Source organism: Quercus lobata, chromosome 1 (genome assembly GCF_001633185.2).
Source record: "Quercus lobata isolate SW786 chromosome 1, ValleyOak3.0 Primary Assembly, whole genome shotgun sequence".
Taxonomy (NCBI): domain Eukaryota; kingdom Viridiplantae; phylum Streptophyta; class Magnoliopsida; order Fagales; family Fagaceae; genus Quercus; species Quercus lobata.
The window spans coordinates 15328871-15346228 of NC_044904.1; the positions used below are offsets into that span (position 1 = coordinate 15328871).

Consider the following 17358-nt stretch of genomic DNA (forward strand, 5'->3'; position numbering starts at 1 on the left):
CTTTGATCATGTAATAGAGAAATTGTATTTGGTCAAGTACTCAATAAGGTGTGAGCATATCACAAAAGAAAGAATAAAATTTTATAATAATTGCATTGATATTGGTAGAAATTTTTAATTTATGCTTTTGAATGTATTGGACCAATTCAAATTATACTGTTGGTAATTGAATTATAATATATTTTTTATTTTGTGTTAGAAAGTTTTTGTAAAAGTGGGGTTGTCTCCATGAAAAGAAAGAAGTGATTATTTTTTGAAATATCGGGAAAGATGAGATGGGGGCAGTAGGGTTTATGAGTGAAGGGAGACAGATTTAAAAGACGTAGCAGTGAGGACAGCTAAGGTGTGTCAGATAAGCTTTAAATTGTTAAAAATTGTTATTTGTGGGACGGTACGATAGTGGTGGTGTCAGTGAGTGACCCACTGGTCACGGGATGAGCTAGGAATCCGACGAAGATAAACGACTCACACTGTGACTGAATGTATTATATACGGACAATAGAATGGGTTCTTTATTACTTGGCATCATTTTTAATTGATGTCTATTCTGTTGGATAAAAGAGTTCTTGGGTCCTTATTCGTAAAAAAGAAAAAAAGAGTTATTGGGTAGGGATGGCAATGAGGCGGGGTGGGGTCGAAGGATGGGATTTTCGCCTCCGTCCCGTATGGATTTTTTTTTCCCCATCCCCGCCCCGCCCCGCATGATGGGGAAAATTTCTTACCCCATCCCCGTCCCTTAAGGCCCCGCGAAGACCCGCGAAGCCCCGCCCTACACCGTAAAATTTTATTTCTTGTTAATTTTCCCTACAACTATTACCATTTTTTCAAATAAAATGACATGTTTCAATAATAAAAATATACTTGAAATTATAAATAAATTGATCCTATCAAATCAAACTAATTTTTAGCAAATACTAAATAATATTATCTAAATGTTTAATAAGATAATATCACAACAAAAATCTCATAGTATGACACAATAAAATAATCCAAACTCCTAATACATAACAAAATAAAAATTGTCTAGTTCTTCAAAAAGAATCTCCACTTAAATAAAATAAGATGATGATATTTTTGTTTAAATAGTAAGGTTTTAGGGTATAAAAAATTACCTTTTAACCTTTATGAATGCGGGGTGGGGCGGGGCGGGGTGGGGCTAAAAGGTGTAAACCCATCCCCGCCCCGCCCCGTGGTACGGGTCTAAAATCTCGCCCCATCCCCGCCCCACCACCTTTGCGAGGCGGGAAAAACCCGCACGGGGCGAAGCGGGGAGGGGCGGGTCAAGCGGGGCGGGGCAAAATTGCCATCCCTATTATTGGGTCCAATAATTGTACTTTTGTTTCTAATGTTTTCTTTACTGTTTGGGTTTGACTGAAGTACGTAAATTTAAATATATATTTTTAATTTTTAAATAATATTACGTATAATTTTATATATTTAAAAAAATTGAAAACAGTTATTTAAAACAGGTTTGTAGCTGTTGTCAATTCTATAGAACTAGTTTGGATTTTGGAATTTCACATGTAGTGATATAGAACATTGTTTTCAAAATCAAAGGGCCCGTTTGTTTATTGAAAACAGTTATTTAACATAACATGTGATATTCCAAAATCCAAACCAGTTTTATAGCATTGACAAGAGCTACGAACCTGTTCTGTTTTTTTTTTTTTTAAGACAAAAAAAGAAAAGTGTTTTGGGGAATGAGAGCATTTTTCAAGGCTTAGAAAAGCACCTTGAAATAGTGTAGGGATGTAATTTTAAGGGACGTGTAGGAAGCTAATTCGTACCTATTTTAAAGACCCTAACGTGATTCGTGAATGCTCTAATTAAGTTTGAAATACTATAACAGGTAGTTTTATTTATTTTTATCTTTCAATAGATAGAGTAGCTTTATTTATCTTTTGTCTGTTGACATTAACATAAAAAATGAACCATTTTTCAAAAGCATATTTTGGACAACTATCTCTTTTTTTAAAAAAAAAAAATTATTTATTTTTGTTTAGTAGCAAGTAGCAACCTTAAAATGAGTTGGAAAATTATTTATTTGCTTCCTTTATTTAATTTCACGTGAGATAGAGTTGTTTTCCTTATTTCGATTCATATGAGAAAGAGTTATTTTTCGGAAAATTTTAATGGAAAACAATTTTATCTCATGTTTAGCAACAAGAGATCTCCTTTTATTTTAGGGAAAAGATAATGGATGTCTAAGAGTAATAATTTAGAAAATAATTTTAAAAATATTTTATGGAAAAATGATAAAGTAATTATTTTTTTAATGACTTTTTATATTTTTCATGAAAGTGGTGTTAAAACTTTCCTAAAATAACAATGGACACCCATTAATATGACCCTTTATTTTAATAGGACACTGCCACTTCATTTACTTTCTTAACCAGTAGTTGAGATTTACGCTTAACACACCTACCACTTCACTTACTTTCTTAACCCGTGGTAGAGATTTAAGCTTAACACACCTCGTTAGTTTCAAACCAAGAATAAATGACCAGGTGTGTAACACTTAAATCTCTATCGCTTGTTAAGAAAGTGGATGAAGTGACAATGTCTTAAGTTAAATTGCTACTGAAGGTAAGCTGAACTCAATTAAGACATAGTTTTCCTTTGACTTATTTTTTCACACTCTCAAGTATAGAAAAATGTAGAAAATCATCTTTACATAATTTTTTATTTATTGAAACGAACAGGGCATAATATTTTTTATAAGAGTAGTGTAAAGTAACTTTATTTGAACACTACTTTTTTATATTTAGTATCCATGTTTCTTTTATAATATATAGGTGGTTTTTTTTTTTTTTTTTTTTTTTTTTTTTTTTTTTTTTTGAAAGCAATATATATGGGAGGTTTAATTACATTATTATTATTATTTTTTTTGATGGCGGCTCAAGTTTACAAGATTCGTCTATAGTGGTCATCTAGACAATCAAACCATGTCCATAGCTTGATTGCACCTAGAAAACCTTAAAAGGAGAGAGGCCCAACAATGGCATCATGTATATGACTGATACTTGTCCATTAATAACAAGACCATTCAATCTCATGATGGTCGTCCAAGACTGACACAAGGGTATGGACGACCAGAAGATAGTGAATTCTACAAGAAAACTTCTCATAAGACTCCATGTAATCATACCATGATGCACTACTCCTAAAACATGGGAAGAATTCCCCATAATCCGCTCCACGTTTCCCATTTCCTCCATTAACCACTCACATCACCCATTATTGTGGTGGATCTGAACAAGTAGACCTATTTCTAACTTTCTATAAAAAGAACATGTCTTATTCACACAAGGTAAGTCCAACTATTCACTATTTTCCATTCCTTGTATTCTAGAGAGAAAACTGATTTAACCGTCGGAGGGTTCTTGGCCTGGTTATACCGATCATCCTTGACAGTTCTTTCTTTTCTTTTCAGGATCAAAAAGTCATCATCATAGCTCGAAACATTCTAGTCTACTGATTTTCGTGTATCATCAATTTTATTTTGAGAATGAGAGAAAATGCAATCATATCGACTAAAATTATAATGTTAAGATTTAGAGTAACATTGATTCTCTATCTACATAGAAGAACTTGTAACATGTTTAGCATATCTAACAAGAGTATAACCTACATAATTGCCTTATTAACATACATGGAAAAAAAAAACGTTTCTAAAGGATTTCCGTAAGGATTTTTGCATCACCAATCATGTGCTTCAAAAGAGAGTTCCTTTATTAATCCACAATGCATATATTAGGGAGGTAAACAAATAAAATAATCCATATATAGTAGCTAGGTTGGGCAGTACGATATTATATTTTTATATTAAGCACCACATTTTTCTTGGGAGGGTCACAAGAAAGAGACATGAAAATTCGAACATAACAAAAAAAAAACAAGTGGAAAAGCATGAGTAGTTGAATGGATCTCTGATTCCATCACTCATCATAATTCTCTTGACGTGGTCATCAGGATGACTTGTTAAAAAAAGGTTGGGGGAAAGCCTCTGAAAGCTTGACCAAAATGTTTGGGGGTATAGTAAAGTTGATTGATTTTGTGTGGGTCCCCACACAGAATTTCACCAACTCTTTTTTTTGACCTTTTCAGACTTCCAATTCTCTTGAATCACTTTCACTATTTTTTACAAATTTGGTTCGCATTTGGACTTGTTGTAAGATTTAACAATCAGGGCTAAAGATGATATTTGCACGAAACACCAATGGCTCTGAGTGAATAATGAAAGTGGGGGAAAAAAGAAAAAGGAAAAAAATTGTCCGACCTACCGGATTCGAACCAGTGACCTAAGGATCAGCTGTTATTGCCAACTACAGTCCTCCGCTCTACCAACTGAGCTAAGGTCGGATTTGATAATTGCTATAAATAAAATAATATATATAGCTAATTTATTCAACGATTTCTTAATTTTCTAATTTCTTCCAACTTCCAAGCGCCAAACAGTATGGAGCGATTGAGATCGTTCATTTGCAAAAATATTATAATAAATTTTAAAACATGTCCTGTACAACTAATGTGTGCATTATATAAAATTCTAATAATATGCATATTTTTTATTAATTTTTTTATTAATTTTTTTTTTTTTTAAGATTGACAAACAATATTTTTGGTTTTCTGTTTTCATTGGAAAAGTTTAAAAACATGTTCTCCAAATAACAATCATGGGCTTTGTTTGAGAAAAACTTTTATCGGCTTTGTAGTTCTTGTTAAGTAATAGGCTTGCAGTTATGAGAATTGTTTTGGGAAATCTTCTAAGCATACAAACAAGCTAAATGTCAAGATGGGCCTCGAAATTGAAGAAATGTTAAAACATCTCATGGGCCAGTATGGATGATCCATAGAGTCTTTGAATTTTCATCAGTATGTTATTTTCATATCACATTAAAGCAAACAATTATCTTGTGGCATTCTTAATTTACCAAAACATTTGTTTGTTCCTGGACATTTTAGGATTTCATAAATTTATTCTCTTAGTGATGTCTTTTCCTGATCTTAAACAGTTCTGATGCATGGTCCCTCACTTAAAAGCTATGTTTCCCTAATTTCAAATGTTGTGGGAAACGTTGAAGATTATCTAAGTCAGAAAATTGTACTAATTTATTTTCGCAAGAAAAGGTAGAGATTAGCTTGAGAAAAATCAAACATTTAGTCATAAAAGCTTCATAATATTTTAATAATATTAGAGAATAATAAAGTTGGAATGAAGGTCATATACGCTTAATCATAACTATTTACTTAGGCATATCCTGCCTAATTTTGCTTTGCATTGATGGCTAAATATTCATCTTTTGTTTGGCATCCAGTGACTTATCAATATGACATATTTATTTCATTTTCTTGATGATCCTGTCTTTCTCTAGAAGAAAAATTGGATATGCATGCATTTTTGATAGCTTCATCTAGATTTCTGGAAAAAGTAGTAATGACTATCTCTTTTTTCAGGCAAGTGCATAAAGGTCCATCTAAAGTGTAAGAAAACAAAGGAGTTCGTTCAAATTAAACTTCTAAGCACATTTTAGAGGATCTATTGGCTAGCATATTTTCCTTGGTCCGTGACCCTTGAAAAGTCTAACATGGCAGCCATAAAAGTACTACTATATGATCATGACTCATATGGTATCATAAAAGTACTACTTCTATCTCAATCAATCAATGTATAGTACAAAAACAAGGATGTTATTTTATTGATTTAAACTACAAAGTTGCAAAACTATTCATAGCTAATCCTTCCATGCCAACAGCTTCTTGAATCCCTAATTTTCATACCTTGTTATAGTATGCTCTGATTGGATATTTGGATGAGGAATTGGACAAACTAAAATATTCTGATCATTCACAGGTTTCGGATTGAAATTCTAGGGAGGAAAAAAGAGCAATTGAAATAACAGGTAGTAGATATACTATCTAATCTTGTGCCATGTACAACTTATATTTTTTTGGACTATACTGTGAAAGTGTGAATCCTATAGATACCCTACATGGCCCTTAGTGCACGACATTTCAGGGTTTTCGATTCACGCGGTGCTTTAGTTTTGTTCTGGTGAAAACAAAACGCATAAACCGAGCATCCAATGTGATCTAGTGTTACTATTTGTATGCGAAATTTGTCTCACAAAATCTGTCATTATATTAGACTGGAGTTTCATGTAGCTCTTTTTTTCTTAGAGAATGTTAAAGTTATTATCAATTTTATTTTAGAAAACTTACAAATGACTTAACAATGAAGGTAATGTAATTGATGTTTCATGAATAATATAATAAATAAATTTTTAATTATGTATTTAAAAATTGACATATAAAAGATATCTAGAGTCTGTTTGGATACAGCTGAAAATTGAAAACATTGTAGCAAAATAATTTTTAAATGTGTGAATAATACCGTGAGATCCATTTTTAATGAAAAATTGCTAAAAAGTGGAGTTTGTGGGTCCCGTCAGTGCACTGTTTATGGGAGAAAGTCAACAATCACGGCTTGAACCAAAAAAAAAAAAAAAAAAAGGACCTGTTTAACATAATATTTGGCAAATCACAAAATTAAGTAAACCATAGACACCACCCATGTTGGGCAAGTTGGTACTTCCCCAAGCTATAAGGCTTGGAGGGTTGAGGGGACAGGTTCAAGCGGACCCCAAGTTGGTAGGGGGTGAGATTATTTAATTAAATAAATATTTCTAATCACAGAAAAGAACAAAAAAAAAAAAGAAAAAAGAAAAAAGAAAAAAGAAGATGAAGAAGTAAACCATAGACACTATGATCAATTTTAAATTGTGTTCATCAAATTATGTAAAATATATACCTGATTCTCAATTTATCATTTTTATTTTGATAATTAGCGTTACATGTTTAATAAAAAGACTAAAACTCTATTATGAATTATTTAAACAAATTGTAGACAAACTAAAACTTTTTCAAAGTTAAGCTATAGTTTTTATTTTAAGATTGATTCAGAGGCAGACTAACCTTTTTTTTTTTTTTTTTTTGGTTGAGAAAGAGAAGCAGAATAACTTAAATCTATGATTTGCCACACACTCTAAAAAGTTCATATATGAGGTGTTTCTCTAAGTGGTAATTAGTAATTACGGCTATTTTTAGAAGTAATAAAAGCTAGTTCTAGTAGAGCTTTCTTTGAAGTCTATGTTTAAGCCCTACTTCAGAATTGCGTGTGAGATATGGAAACTGCATTTAGCTCATGCCCTGAAAGTTACAATTGAAAATTTACTATCTTAGAACACGCTTTCACAGATTATATAAAAGTAAATATGAGTAATTCTTAGGTACTTTCGGAGCACGGAGAATGATGCTCCCTCCTCTCACTATACTCCAGGACTACCTAAGAATTTTCCAGTAAATATATGCCTTATGAGGAAGCACACACACACATATATATATATATATTGCTATTTCTAGCCAGTAGGTAGGCTTAAGAGTATTATTTTTTTTAAACGTGGGGGTTGGCCTAAGATTTAATAAGAGCAGTATATGCCATTGGCAGATGGATTTTAGTGTTATAGGATCCGAATTTTTTAGTTGGGGCCAATGCGGCAAAACTCAACACTATAGGAAAGTGAATAGGTGTGTAGATGCCTTAGCTAGAATTGGTATTGTTTATTTTCACTATCCTCTTGTGAACATTTAAATGTGTTTTATTTCGACCTATGATTACATGCGTTGTCATGAGACTTTTGTTTCTGTTTAGTCAGTGAATTCTTCATTTCTATCGATTTTTTTTTTAATATATATTGCAGACTAAATTCATGAATTACTTGGAGCATATAAAATTTACTAATATTATAAAATAAAGATTAATCTTTATAAATATTACCTTTCGATTTTGACAGGTATGTGATTGTTATACACTTATACTTTCAATTTCAACAATAAATCTTTAGATTTTTAGGTATATAATAAATCAAACCTTCCTAAAAATGATATGCCTACTCAATCTTTTTCTTTGTTTTGGTTGTAATTTGAAACCTACCTCGATACTATTAAGCCCTGTCACATTACCTTTGTTGAAGCCTCGGAATTCCTAGGATCCAATGTGAAGTGCTATTTGGATTGCTCACAGGTGAGGAACAAAGAATGATTTTGTGGTCCAATCCTAGTTCACATGTGAGCGACCAAATTCCAACATAGGTAAAGACAATGAAATTCACGAGCGAGCTAGCTGCAAAATTGCTCTATAGTTTTCATGCTGTGAAGGCAAACCAAATGCAAACAATCAAACACCCATCACTCCCTATATCAAGTCAAACATATCTATATATTTCTTTATAAAGCACTCATCACAAAATAATTTATTCCAACAATAATACAACCAAATCAATAGTACAACATAAACAATAATACACTGCAAATCTTGGGGGGCTTGGACGCTCAACTACTCTTTTAGTAAGTTGGACCCATCTCAAGGACCCCCCTAAACAAGCTTTTGACAATTGAAATAACTGTGTGTTCACAAATTGTAACATACTTAAAAAGATAAAAAATTAATTTAGTCACACACTGACACTCTAGTACTTGAAAAAGGATCATCTTCATTTGAAAAAGATCCAATTCTTAGTTCCCTAACACTCAGGTATAAGGGTGTGGTCTCTTTTTGGATCATGACAGTAGTTGTAAACCAAATAATTTTTCTGGACCCATTCCATGGCCGAGTATTGCTGTCCGCTTAGGCCGCTGGAACTAGATGGCGAGGCAGAGGGCGGGCGGCATGAGGCGGGTCCATTGGCAGTGCAGCCGCCTAGTTTGAAATTTGTGTATTTACCAATGAAGGGTTGGTACTGATAATCAGCTTTGTATTTTCCATCCTCAGTTGCCCAGGGTGATGCATCCCAAATTGAACCGTACAAATACATTGGCCTTAATGGAAATGTAGCATCACTTTTTCTTGGATACCTCCTAATTGGCACATCATCCACTAGGAAACTGTAAATCATAAAGACAAATTAATGTTAGCTGAAAATATATGCAAAAAATAGAAAAGAAAAAAAAAGAATACATACATCTCTTTCATGAAAGACACATGCATATATTAAAAGGAAAATAACCGTTACACTCATTTTGCATCTATTATTTTACACAATTTCCAAAATTGATACTTTGATATACATTTTTCAAAAAAGTGAAAAGAAAATGTCCAGATTTAAAACATAAGAGTGGACGTGAAAGTATCGTTACCTTTTAAAAAAAGGAAATATACATCATTAATCTTGTGTTGAAATATGCATGCATGATTAATAACTGTAGAAAAATCCATAACGCCTTATATTATGGTATAATTTTTTAGTATGTGAAATTGTTACTATTCTAGCACAAGGGGAAAAGAAAGTGCTAATATTACATTATCTCACTAGGATTCCACACTATAGCATAGTTGTGATAATCTTGTGTAGGATCAAACCAGAGATGAAACCTCAACTCTCTTCCAATAATATTTCCATCTCCACTTCCTTTGACATATACATTCGTCTGCAAAGTATATGGCTTATCTGGTGTAGTTCCAAGGAACTCAATGTCGATTTCATCATGGTTCCCAGGGTAGTCTTCATTGTTCGAAAGCTAACATCCACCAATTGAGGAACAACAAAGAGTTAATGTCCATAAAGAATTAATCTTTAAAACTAAGCTAATGAAATGTAAATTATGTAATTTAATGTAATGCTCACATAGAGTGATGTAATGACTCCTGCAGTATAACCGGATTGGAGCTTGATGGCTGCACCAAAGTACCCTGATCGATATGTTTGTAATGACTTGAACCCACTTCCTATATTTAATAAAGAATATGTAAGTGAGCTTATAATTGAGACAATAAAACTAAGACAAAACCAATTAGACAATAAAGAAGCATTAAGGGCTGCATAAAGAACAAATGGGACAACAATTGAGGACTAATTATAAGACCTGAGCTACTATCAAGCCAGATTGTTAATGTGTCCTGGTCTACTTTCTGATGCTGAAGACCCCAGCGGTTCCTAAAGCCTTGATCAAAGGTTATGGAGTTAATTTTGGAACTTGGGCTGTAGCCTGGTGAGGGTGGACCCTGAGCACTGATTGAAGCAATCATCAAAGAGAGAATGAGGTACAAAAGAGGAGCCATGAAGAGGAAGATGGAATAAGATGGCATTGTAGCAAATATTGGAGTCACTCTGCTTAAATGCAGGGTGGGACACTGAATTGGGAAGTAGGTGGTGTGTATGGAAGAGTGTGGCTTTGCAGTTGGTATATATAGAGAGATTAAAGGCCCCACATTGCAGGTAAGGTGATAAGTTAGTTGATGGGGGAGTTATTCATGTGGACAAAGTGTGTATACAAAAATTGTGCAACTTGTTGAATGTGCTACTCTCTTTTCATTCCTTATAGTGAGAAAACTACCTTCTTTTGTGAAAACTTGTCAGTTATGGTTGCTCACTTGGGAAAGCAAAGATGAAGATGTTAGGAGAAGGATTTGTTTAGTGGGCATCTTTTACATGACACTGATTAGATTAATGCTGACAGAGATGACTAAGATAGCTAGCACTAGATCTATATCTGCATAGTTTTGTAAGCCTTATCAAATCATAAGGGTCATAACAGAAAACACTGACATGGGATAAGGGTGAAAAGAATGGAAAGTCATTTATCTCCAAGCTCTCTCTTATTGGCCATATGTTTATCTCCAAGCCTTTCAAAGTATATATAAAGTGTCATATGATACTGACTTACTGTATCATTGGGATAAAAAGTTTTCTCTAAAAGGGGAGTACGTAGTGAGGACCAAAGGCTCCTTTTTGTGAAATGTATCATGTAGTCATAAGTTGTGACCTATGAGGACCTCTAAATTTGTTGTGCTTGGCAGATTTTCTCATGGATTTTGGTTAGTGTGTGTAACAATCAGAATTTGGTCTTTCGTTAAAGCAAAGTTTTTCATAATTTCAACAAGAGAAGCCACTATCAAATATATTTGGTCTTTTGTTAAAGCAATTTTCATAATTTTTTGCGATCATCTAAATGATTCTTAAATGAATTATTTGAATGAGATGGCAGATAAGATTTTTTGTTAGATAAAGCAGATTTAAGTTCCAAATTATGTGAATTTAATATTTGGTGGGGGCCTTATTAAGAAAAATAAAAAAAATTATTCGATGTCAAGTAGAAGTAGACAACACTCTTTTCTTCAACTTGCCATGAAGAAGACTTTTAGTGATCAGCTCTTAGCCACTTTTACCATTTACTATTGTTCCAAGCGGTTTCTGTCAAGTAAGGACTTTATGTTATTAAGTAGAACCGAATCTTGAGTTTGCTCTTATCTAGAATAGCTAAAAAAAAAAAAAAAAAACTCATTCACACCTTCAAATTACCATAATAAATGGAGCTAATGAAATATGTGATTAGGAAAAAACTGAATAAACTATATTGGATGTGATGGTAAACAGGATGAGTTAGTATCAGGCTCCAAGACATGTCAAACCTACATATAATTCTAAATGCATGTATAGAATTTTCTTTCTTGAACGGTTGAACCTGACTTCTTTGTCCATTGCTTTTCTTGTTGTCACTTCTAATCCACTTTTATCATCTTTTTCAACTTTGAGCATAACAGATTACCAATTATCCTAAATACTTAAATTGTTTGAAAATGATGTATTTAATAATTTAACCATAATTCTATAAGCACATTTCAAGTGTCTCTCTCTGGTCTTCATTCACATATCCATGTGCAATGGTAGAGTCAATTTTTTTTTTGGGGGAAGGAGATGCACATTGAAAGTTTGAAACAACAAATGGTAACCGCTTATTGACAAGACGACCCATGTCACAAGCCAATTCTCCCAAATGGATGTCACATAAGTTTGAAATCGGTCACCATCAAAATTACTTTTAAGTTTATGAATTGATAAGCCATATTTACTGAAATAGAATACATACTTGGAATACATAAAAAATGACACTCGTAGTTTGAGAAGAACATAGATATAAAGACATATTTGATTTAAAATTTATAAATATAATATGAGGAAAAATTATGTTTAAATTGTGAAAAGTTATTACAAATTGGGGAAGTGATAAATGAAAAAAGGAAAAGAAGAAAGGGGCAATCCATTCTTTCGTACAGGTAAAATAGTGAAAGCCATGTCTATTAAAGATTCAAAAAGAAATGGAGTGCCTCTCTTTGTTTTGCTGCTGGGTGTTGTCTTGTGACCACTTTACTTAGAACTATACTTTATATGTCGGAGAAAATATCTTCTTACAATCATTTACGTCACTTATTTTAAATTAATATTCACAATTGACGAGAGAATGTCCACATTTTAAAAGTGGATGTCAAAAAAACAAGTGTAAGACCTCTAAAATAATTTCAAAAACTTGGTTTCATGGTCTTCAATAGTACAACAATGAGAAAGTCAAAGCAGTTACCAAAATCTGGAGGTAAGTAATGTGAATCCATATTTGTTCAACCTCCTTTGTATGTATATAGGAGACAACCTCTCAAGCTCACCTCTTCACATTGTTGAATTACTTGTTATTGTTGATTCTCTTTCCATGAAATAATTTAACGACAAACTGAACCTACCAACAACTACAATTTCAAGTTTGAAAAGGTAGTTATATATAAACTACTTATGCTCATAAGTCAATGTAGGGAAACCTAAATCAAACGCCTGAGTTTACTAGCAAATTAAAGTAGCTCAAAATCGGTTTGAGGCATGTAAACTGAAAAGCTGGGTGAGCTGCTTCTTGTTTGGAATTATTGTTGCTTAGAAGTTAGAGTATGAACATAAAAATATAAAATAAAGGGACATTGGAACCGATTTTTTTTTTTGGTTCAAAGAAGCAACATAAAACTATCTAATTCTGGATTTTGTAATAAACATAAGATCAAGGTAAGCAAGCAAGGTTTCTATCCAAACCAATTTGGAGAAAAACTCTTCAAACTCTTTTATATATATATATTTTATTGGATGTAAAATTTGAAAATCTAACTGTTGAATTGCATGTTATTTATGTTTTTAACACGCATTTCAAATTTTGTTCAAATCGGATGTTATTTACTATCCGATCAATAAACTTATTTTTTACGCATAATTTTAGACCATAAAAACTTGAAATTTAAACACTTAAATGATGACATATCTATTGAACTTTGATCTTTTTGAAAATTTTGTAAGCATGGAAAATATAATAAAAATATGCAATCTAATGATTAGATATTCAAAATTCACATCAAATTATTAAAAGATACACAAGAAGTTTGAAAGGTTTCTCTTTAATTTGGAGAGAAAACTTTTCAAAGATAAGGTACTCTCATCCTGTCACGAAACGTATCCAGGTCATCGATTGATTAGTTAGAACTATTTATATGATTCATGAACTTAGTTGGGGCATGCATTTGAGAATTGATGTAAAAGAGTGTACTTAGTCGGCTAAATGTGCTGAATTTAATGTAAGACACAATTCAAAATTTGACAAATTTTGTTGTCCTTGCAGACATTGCCATGCGATGCATATGAAACTTAAAATATTTTTTGGATATGTTATCTCTTAATTCTTGCGTATATCTCTATCTTTTCTATGCATAATTTTTGTCTTAACGTTTCAGACATATTCCACCATAAATGCAAATGGGCAGGCTTGTTGCATGAGAATGAAACAGAGCAGCATTTTTATATAGATATCAATTCCAACACAACTTGGTAGGAGCATAATTTTCAAAGCAATTAATCATATTCATAACTTTTTTGCATAGTTTAAGACAAGACCATGACAAAGAGAGATTATACAAAAGGCTAATTAGTTGGGGTTTTGGTCCGTCATGGCCTACGTGATTGAATGTACGTATGGCGGTATGGGACCATAATTGGCCGACAAATCAAGAAGCTCTCATCATGGTTATGTATCAGATCAACTTTGAGGCTATTTGGAATTTTGATATCGAACACATCTAGTCGCTTCTAATTAGCATGTCGTGGAAGCATCATATTAGGGAGGCACACTAGGTGCTTTACCATCAGTTGATGTCTGAAAAGCCCTTTAACCCCTGCATTGATTGGAATGCTAGGGAAGTTTTCAATCGAGTAAAAAAAGTTGATCGTATTGACTTCCACATAGTAAGAGTCAATCTTAGTATTGTCCAATAGTTAGAGAACATACGGTTGGTGGCAGATTTAATTTTTGCTTAAAAAAAATATTTCGGGTCTCACTATATTCTCAATTTTAATCATGAAGGAAATAGTTTCGTAAATATACGATCCTAAGTCATTTATTAGAAACAGAATTACTGTTTATTATATAGGGTCTTGTTAATATATGTTTTTAGAGTAACCGTTAATAGATTCTTTTATGAAAAATTTTGATACATTTTTATGAGAAATATAAAAAGATGTCAAATAAATCAATTGTTTTTTTTTTTTCATAAAAAGTTTTTAAAAGTAATTCATCAACTAATGCTTTTAGATATCCGGTAACTTTTTTTGACCACTGAGAATTTGGAAAAGATGTCTCTTTGATTTTTGACAATGAACAAGGTATTTCCACTCCCCATCCGTTAACTTGTCCCTACTCTAGAGTAGGGACAAGTGCACATGAACGTATGAGAACACCGTAAAAATAGTCATTTGAAAACTAGATTTTTCTTGGGAGAAATTTCCAACTATTCGGTAAGGGATTTTAAGGCTGTGCTTGCATGCTTTGGCAGAAAATCCATGGCCAACAACTTATAGTCCTCCCAAGTGGTCTATGAGACTATGATACATCCGGCTTAAAAAACCAACCATCATTGACTAATCACCACTAGTTATAGGCTTTTAAAGCCTTACGAATATTCTTCCCGATCATGGTATTGCAGCCTGCAATATACGGTAAATTATAAACCCTTCTTTATTCGATGACTATATGAGTCTTTCTTAACAAAATATTGCACCGAAGTGTAATTGAATGTTCATCCAATTTGTTTGTTTTTTCTTCCTTCCTTAATCCCAACATAAATTTTTTTATTCTATTGTTAAGAAAGATCTAATTGGAGACAAAAGAAAAATACAATAGTGTTAGCCCATTCCATGACCCTTTTAATGAATTTCAAGTTTATAAACATAAATCATTTATAATAAAAGGTTGGTTAAAAACTGTGGGGGCTAGTTAGCCCGAAGGTACTATTAAAACTATTCAAATTGGGCCTATGGCCCAATCCGAGGATATCTACTAGTTCGAGAATGGTCAAATAAGGTTATTATGGGAATGGTAGAAGAAGAAGAAATAAGGATTGTATATGATAATCCAAAATATGTTTGAGACGACAAGTCATCTCGGAAACGGAGATCCGAGGTCAATAGGAATGTCCTATCATCTTGAACATCCTTCAAGGTTGTATCATGATTAGAAGTCAGATATTAGATAAGGGAGGAATAAGGGGAGGCAACAAATATCTACAAAAGCTGCTACCTTCACATTAAATGCACCCCAGCTAACTCTCTGGCCGCATTAATGTGGAGGTGATACCTGAACAGTGGTGAAGCAACTTTACAGCTGCTAGTTGAAGGTTCTGGGAGGTGTTGGATGGGACAAGAAGGAGTTCCTAGAACCTAACCTACACATGTATGGTAGAGATGATACCAAAATTATAGTATATAACATAGAAAGGTGGCCTAAAGGAAGGAGATCGGAAAATCAAGAAATCTTTGTAATAATCCTTTGAATTCTTGTAACCTTGGTAATCAACTTGATATTATAACATAGCTTTTCGGATTGTGCTGAGGACAAATTTTCTCACTTTACTTGTGTTTGATTCTCATAAATAAACAACTGTTATTGTCTTCCTTACCGAATAGAACTAGTTTTTTCATCCACACTCTACAATTTATTGTTTGGGCTCGTTGAGCTAAAATCCAATCCTATATTGGGTCCAATCCAATTTCAGTCCTTACAAAAACTATTTGAAGTTGCTCGATCGCAAAATCAATGAAAAAGCTTGCTCAAGCAAGATGGGAAAGGCAATCAAGTCATGAGAAGAGAAACTCGCTCAAGCAAAATAATAAAATAGTCCGAGAGTTCACTTGCGCGAGGCTTGGTTGAGTAGGTTGCGCGAAACAAATTAATCTTTGTATCTATTTTAACTTAGTTTTCAACAATCACTTAAAACCTTATTTTGTGCGCCTAGATAAATTGCGTTGTGCACAAATTTTCCACAGAGTGGAGGCTGCCACACTTGGAGTTAATGGGAGAAAAATCGATGCCGCTTCTCCATTTAGCTAATTTGAAAAACCACGTTTCTTTACACACTCATCCTGTGATCCCAAAGTAAGTGTTTGAGAGATTAAAACCACATAGTTCTCCTTCTAATGAATTTCCTTGGAGTGTTAGAGGTTTTGGTTTATGCAGATGAGAAATTCGTGAATGAAGATCCAAGAGGTTAATTATAGGGCTACTGCAATTGGAAGACAAACATAACATTTGTAGAGGTTACAATATTTTAAGGGTTTTATTTTACAAAAGTCTTATAAGTTGATTATTTTAACTCTTTTTCCTTGGTGAATTTTCTGCATGATTGCACTTTTAGAGTGCTTTTTTATTATTAACATATACATTGCAAAATTGAACAATTAATTAGTATATTCCGCAAAATATTTCAATAGGAGTCTCAATTAAACATTCAAATAGTAGTAAACTAGATTGGAACTTAAAGCTCCAATCAAGGAGGTAGTATTATATGTATCCGATACATATATCCACCCTCTCACATGGGAGCGTATCCCAGATTTGTGGGATCCATTCTCATGTGAGAGGGTAGATACATGTTTTATATACATGATAGATTTTTTCTTAGTCAAAAGTGTGTGCTCCAGATTCACGTATCTATAAATTTTATCAATTATTTTATTTGCTGGTTTTTGTATTATTTTATATACACACCAAAAGATTTGTAAACTTTCACCCACTTCTCACAGGGTGAATATATATAATAGAATTTTTTTCGAGTCAAAGGTGAGCGTTCCAGAATCACATGTCCATAAATTTCATTGATCATTTTATATGTCAGTAATTGTGTTATTTTATATACACACCAAAAGATTTGTAGACTTTCATCGTGGGATAAGTCATAAAACACAAATCCACTTCCTTCTACGTAATCTACAATATTATATATTGTTCATTTATCAAATCTCAACTGTTCTTGGATTATTTAATTACAAGCCATGGAGTATCTTTTGAGTAAAAGATCTTGTTTGTTGGGGAGAAGCAAGAGATTAGAAACTGCAAATGTCAAAACAATTGTACGGTCCTAGACAAAATACCCAAGGCCCCATCATTTTAACAATAATATAAAACCTGATAGAGATCAATCAGGAATATGATTTTCTATTTTCT

General features: G+C 32.8%; 1 protein-coding gene and 1 non-coding gene across 2 annotated transcripts; both read right to left on the reverse strand.

Annotated features, from left to right (window-relative positions):
* Positions 1 to 4273: 4273 nt before the first annotated feature.
* On the reverse strand, positions 4274 to 4362 carry TRNAY-GUA. The gene is given in 2 exon segments: positions 4274 to 4309; positions 4326 to 4362. It is a non-coding gene; the product is annotated as a tRNA-Tyr (tRNA).
* A 3938-nt stretch (positions 4363 to 8300) lies between these two features.
* Positions 8301 to 10805, reverse strand: LOC115980625 (probable xyloglucan endotransglucosylase/hydrolase protein 32). Its single transcript, XM_031102857.1, has 4 exons — positions 9922 to 10805; positions 9684 to 9784; positions 9359 to 9576; positions 8301 to 8943 (listed from the first exon to the last, which is right to left on the reverse strand). The coding sequence occupies exons 1-4, from the start codon at positions 10142 to 10144 to the stop codon at positions 8583 to 8585; spliced, it is 903 nt and encodes a 300-aa protein (XP_030958717.1). The 5' UTR covers positions 10145 to 10805; the 3' UTR covers positions 8301 to 8582.
* Positions 10806 to 17358: the final 6553 nt, after the last annotated feature.

Bases quoted from the DNA above. Each gene is read 5' to 3' on its own strand.
- LOC115980625 (XM_031102857.1), bottom strand. From the start codon at position 10,144: ATGCCATCTTATTCCATCTTCCTCTTCATGGCTCCTCTTTTGTACCTC. The intron at 9,577-9,683 runs GTGAGCATTACA...GGTGGATGTTAG, and splicing joins GAGTCATTACATCACTCTAT to CTTTCGAACAATGAAGACTA. The intron at 8,944-9,358 runs GTAATATTAGCA...TATGATTTACAG, and splicing joins TGGAATCCTAGTGAGATAAT to TTTCCTAGTGGATGATGTGC.